Consider the following 5000-nt stretch of genomic DNA (forward strand, 5'->3'; position numbering starts at 1 on the left):
AGGGTTTAGGGTTTAGGGTTTAGGGTTTAGGGTTTAGGGTTTAGGGTTTGCCTGAAAGGGTGTTTATGGGCGGCGAGTTTGAAGAGAAAAGGACTGGAGATCTGGTAAGGGAGGTTTGCAGCACAAACATCGAAAACCCCCAAGTCCTTTTTCAAACAATCTCCAACTTCCACTTTCAAATTCCTAAACCCTAAACCCTCGCAGCGTCTGTACACCTCAGCGGCCATCCGCCCGTCGATTTCCAGTGTACGTACAGCTGCTGCCGACGCGCAAAGTCGCACCGTCAGGTTGCCAGTGCCTGCGACGCAGCAGTCATTCTTTTGTTTCTTTTATTTATTTTATTTGTTTATTTATTTATTTATTTATTGTTTATTTATTTATTTATTTATTTATTTATTTATTTATTTATTTATTTATATATTTATTGTTTATTGTTTATTTATTGTTTATTTAGTTATATAGTTGTTTAGTTTTATTTGGTTTGTTTTCTGTTTATTTGTTCTTTTGTTCTTTTTTAATTGCGCTTTTGTTCTTTTCTTTTCTGTTTTGTTCTTTTGTCATTTTCGTTCTTTTGTTTTATTTAACTCTTTTGTTCAGTTTGTTTGTTTGTTTTTTTTGTTTTTATTTTATTCCCAATTCCAATGCAGTAAGTATACACGTTCTTGGCTAGCTAGCTAGCTAACTAGCTAGCTGGCTAGCTAGCTAGCTAGCTAGATAGCTAGCTAGCTAGATAGCTAGCTAGCTGGCTAGTTTAGTAAATGAAAATCTGCCAAGAGATGGCCAGCCAGCTAGCTAGCCACAAGACTAGCTAGCTGGCTAGCTAGCTACTTATATGGCTAGCTAGCTAGCGATATAACTGGCTAGCTAGCCAGCTAGCTAGCTAGCTAGCCAGCTAGCTAGCTAGCTAGCCAGCTAGCTAGCTGGGAAGTGAAATATACCACAAGAAATTAGTACAAAAACGTGCAGTAAAGAAAAAGATTCTTTTTGAATTGCATTTGAAAGAAAAAGATGGATTTGATTTAATTCAAAAAGATAATTATAAATGAATTTAATTAAAAAGAAAAAAGATAATTATAAATGAATTTAATTAAAAAAAAGACTATTTTGAATTAATTAAAAGAAAAGTTTCTTGCCTGGCCCAATTTCCAAAACCACATCAGAACTGCTGATGTTTGCTGCTGCCATTATTTTGTCGAGAACTCCCGGATTTTTGAGAAGATGTTGTCCATATTTCTTCTGCAGCGGGAAGCCAGCTGTGCTGCTGCTGCTGCTGCTGCTGCTGCTGCTGCTGCTGCTGCTGCTGCGGGCGGTCACGGCGATGGGTCTTGAGACCAGGGAGCGTCCCGCTGCTGCTGCTGCTGCTGCTGCTGCTGCTGCAGCAGGCCGCGCGTAGGGCCCCACAGCTGCTGCTGCTGCTGCTGCTGACTGCCGGTTGCGCACGGCGCGCATAGCCATTTTGCTGCTCCGGTCTTGGCTTTGCTGCTGCTGCTGCTGCTGCTGCTGCTGCTGCTGCTTGCTGCTGCTGCGGGGCTGCTGCAGCAGCGGAAGCCGCGGGAGATCTCGAACTGAAAGAAAAGGAAGTTGAATTAAAAAAGGAAAATTAAAAAAAGAAAAAGAAAAAGAATTCAAAAACTTGAAATTCAAAATGCAGTCGCCGCCCTGCCGACGGCTTCCCGAAAGCGCCGGGAGCCGCCGCAGCAGCATTCCGCGGCGGGAGGATCGCCGGCGTTTTTGAAATTAAAATGAATTAAATGCAACAAAAACTCAAAATTAATTCCATTTCATTTCAAAAACTCCTTTATTTCATTTAGAAGACTCTTCTGAGCAGTCTGGGGCTGGCTGCAGCCCCGCGGCGCGAACGAAACGCGAGCGGGCTGTACGTACACCTGGCGTTTCAAAAGTTGAATTTTCCACTTTTCGAAATTCAAAGAAATAATTCAAATCTTTTTTTCCGCAGAAGCGCTAAGGCAGAAGAAAGCGAACTTATTCGAATTTGCTGCGTTTCAGAAGCCTCCGGAAACCCCGAGTTACTTGCGAAGTCTTGCGCCGAGGATCCGCAAGACAGATAGCCGGAAACTGGCGAAAAAACGCGAAATCCACTTTTAAATTCCATTATTTATGAGTTCCAGTTGGAAAAGTCTGTTTGAGAGACTTTTTAAAAGTCGAAAATCCAAAAACCGAAAAAAATGACGCAAATGGAACTTCGCAGTGCAGCTTCGCAACGCTGAACTGTCTGTACACCCCAACAAAACTTGAATTCAAGAATTCAAGTTTTGCAAATTCTTCTGCCGGCACTTTTTAAGTTTTTGCAAACTCTTTTGGGAAGTTCTAAAGCGCCATCTTTGCCTCTTTGTGTGTTATTTTTAGTCCTTTTGGCTCAGCTTTCCCCGAGTTTCTGCACAAGGTTCCCAAACCCCAAACCCCAAACCCTAAACCCTAAACCCTAGTTTTTCGCCAGCCTAATCGGCTCCAAATTGAGTAACTGGGAAACTTCTTTCTTTTCAAAAGCCGCCGTTTGGCTCTTTTTGAATTTCGAAGAAAATAAATTTGGGAAATTCAAAAAAGAAATATTGAGTGCACTTGTGCTGGGGTGTACGTACACCTGGTGAAGCGTCAAAATGGCGAAAAGTGAAAAAAAAACAAAAATCAAAAAAACGAAAAAAAACGCAAAAATTGCAGAAGAGGAAACAGCCCTGGCTCAACTTGAAATAGAGGTACAATTTGGAGATTAACTCAATTAAATAAATAGTCTTTTCTTCTTTATTTATTTATTTATTTATTTATTTATTTATTTATTTATTTATTTGTTTGTTTGTTTATATGTTTGTTTGTTTACTTATTTATTTGTTTATTTGAATTTGTAATTATTACAGCTAGGACCCACTGGGTTATTAGTTGGGAATTGATTAATGGATTGAGTTTAAAAAATAAAAAATCGATTATTTCGTTTTAATTGACAAACCACAAATTAGGGTTTTGAAAACCCTAATTTGCAGGCAAACAAACTGAGGGAACAAATTGCAACAGAAGAAGCACAAAGACAAAAACTAATCTTAGAGCAGCAGCAGCTGCATCAAGAATGGCTTTTCGACAGATCTCAAATCAACGTAAGCCGAGGGTTTAGGGTTTAGGGTTTAGGGTTTAGGGTTTAGGGTTGTGAGCTCGGCATTTTAAGGTTTGGCGGTTGAGGCCCAGAGCTTAGGGTTTAGGGTTTAAGGCTTAGGGGGCGGCACTTAAAGACTTGAGCTCTCAGGGTTTAGGGTTTCGGACCTAGGATTTAGGGTTTAGGGTTTAGGGTTTAGGGTTTAGGGTTTAGGGTTTAGGGTTTAGGGTTTTGGTGTTGTTTAGGACCTTGAAGAGGCGCGCGTCTCTCTGGACGAAAGCAGCAAAGAAGAAAAGCATTTGCATGCAACAAAACTGAGAAATGAAAAAAAGAAATTAATTAAACAATCAGCAGCAGCAGCAGCAGCAGCAGCAGCAGCGCTGCTGCAGTCCCAAGCAGCACTTGTGCTCAGGGAGGAGCAGCACATGTGGGGACTTGTTTATTTATTTATTTATTTATTTATTTATTTATTTATTTATTTATTTATTTTTATTTATTTTTATTTATTTATTTTTATTTATTTTTATTTATTTATTTATTTGATTAATTTTTTTTTGAATGAATTCTTTAAATAAGTCCATTTGAATGAATAAATCACTTTTCATTTAACTCCAATTAATTCAATTAGTTGGCCAATTAAAGTTTCTTCAAAAAAACTCATTTATAAAACAAGTGCACAGATTTATTTATTTATTTATTTATTTATTTATTTATTTATTTATTTATTTATTTATTTATTTATTTATTTATTTATTTATTTATTTATTCAGACTTCATATGACAGACGCTTCTTCTCTCACGGCGGATTTTCGAGAAGAGGCTCTTGAGGTGTACATACACCGCAAACTGGCCAACAAAAAGTGGAAACAAGAAGCAAATAAACAGTCAAATAACAAATAAATAAATAAATAAATAAATAAACAAATAAATAAATAAATAAATAAATAAATAAATAAATAAATAAATAAATAAATAAATAAATAAATAAATAAATAAATGGGAAGCAAATTCCAAAAGAACAAGTGAAGTGCTGTTTGTGCATTGAATTGCATTTTCTCATTTTGTTTCTTTTTTTTTGATTTTTTTTCGAATTTTTTGCGAATTTGAACAAAATAAATAAAATAAAACAAAAAAAAGAATAAAATGGATTAAAATGGATTTAATTTCTCTTTATTTCTTTTATTTCTTTTTATTTCTTTTATTTCTTTTATTTCTTTTTTTATTTTTTTTAATTTCATTTCAGGCCCAGGCCCACCGCATTTTGCTGCTGGGGGCTGTGCGCATGCAACATGACAAAGAATTAAATAAGTTGCGAAAGTTCAAAGAAAAAACAGAAACGGATTTGCTACTCAAACACAACCTCCAACTCAACAAAGTAAACCCTAAACCCTAAACCCTAAACCCTAAACCCTAGACCCTGAACGCTGAGCCCTGAACCCTGAAAGTCCCAAGTCCTGAAAGCCCAAACCCCACACCCTAAACCCTAAACCCTAAACCCTAAACCCTAAACCCTAAACCCTGAGCTAGTAGACACGCGCAACTCCAAATGGCAACTACAGGCAGCTGAAAGGGCTGCCTTTGAAAAGGGGCTTAGGGTTTAGGGTTTAGGGTTTAGGGTTTAGGGTTTAGGGTTTAGGGTTTAGGGTTTAGGGTTTAGGGTTTAGGGTTTGTTTCAGCTTCGGGAAACAAAAGAAAGAGCAATGCGAAGACTAATAAGTAATTTAGAAGAACAGAAGACGCAGCAAATAGCGTGGGCTAATTTTTATTTAATTATTTAATCATTTGATTACTTTATTTCTATTTATTTATTATTTTTATTTACTTTTATTTACTTTTATTAATTTATTTGCTTTTAATTTATTCATTTACTCCCGTAACTGCTTTTGCACTTTTCAAA

The 5000-nt window shown here is 37.0% G+C and overlaps 1 protein-coding gene across 1 annotated transcript; it reads right to left on the reverse strand.

The window, feature by feature from the left end:
• Nucleotides 1–1113: 1113 nt before the first annotated feature.
• On the reverse strand, nucleotides 1114–1704 carry ENH_00051850 (hypothetical protein; the record flags this gene model as incomplete). The annotated part of the gene is made up of 1 exon (XM_013581417.1): nucleotides 1114–1704. The coding sequence occupies one exon, from the start codon at nucleotides 1702–1704 to the stop codon at nucleotides 1114–1116; it is 591 nt and encodes a 196-aa protein (XP_013436871.1).
• Between the last annotated feature and the right edge of the window lie 3296 nt (nucleotides 1705–5000).

The sequence above is a fragment of the Eimeria necatrix genome, genomic scaffold, assembly GCF_000499385.1.
Source record: "Eimeria necatrix Houghton genomic scaffold, Enh_scaff410, whole genome shotgun sequence".
In the NCBI taxonomy this organism is placed as follows: Eukaryota; Apicomplexa; class Conoidasida; order Eucoccidiorida; family Eimeriidae; genus Eimeria; species Eimeria necatrix.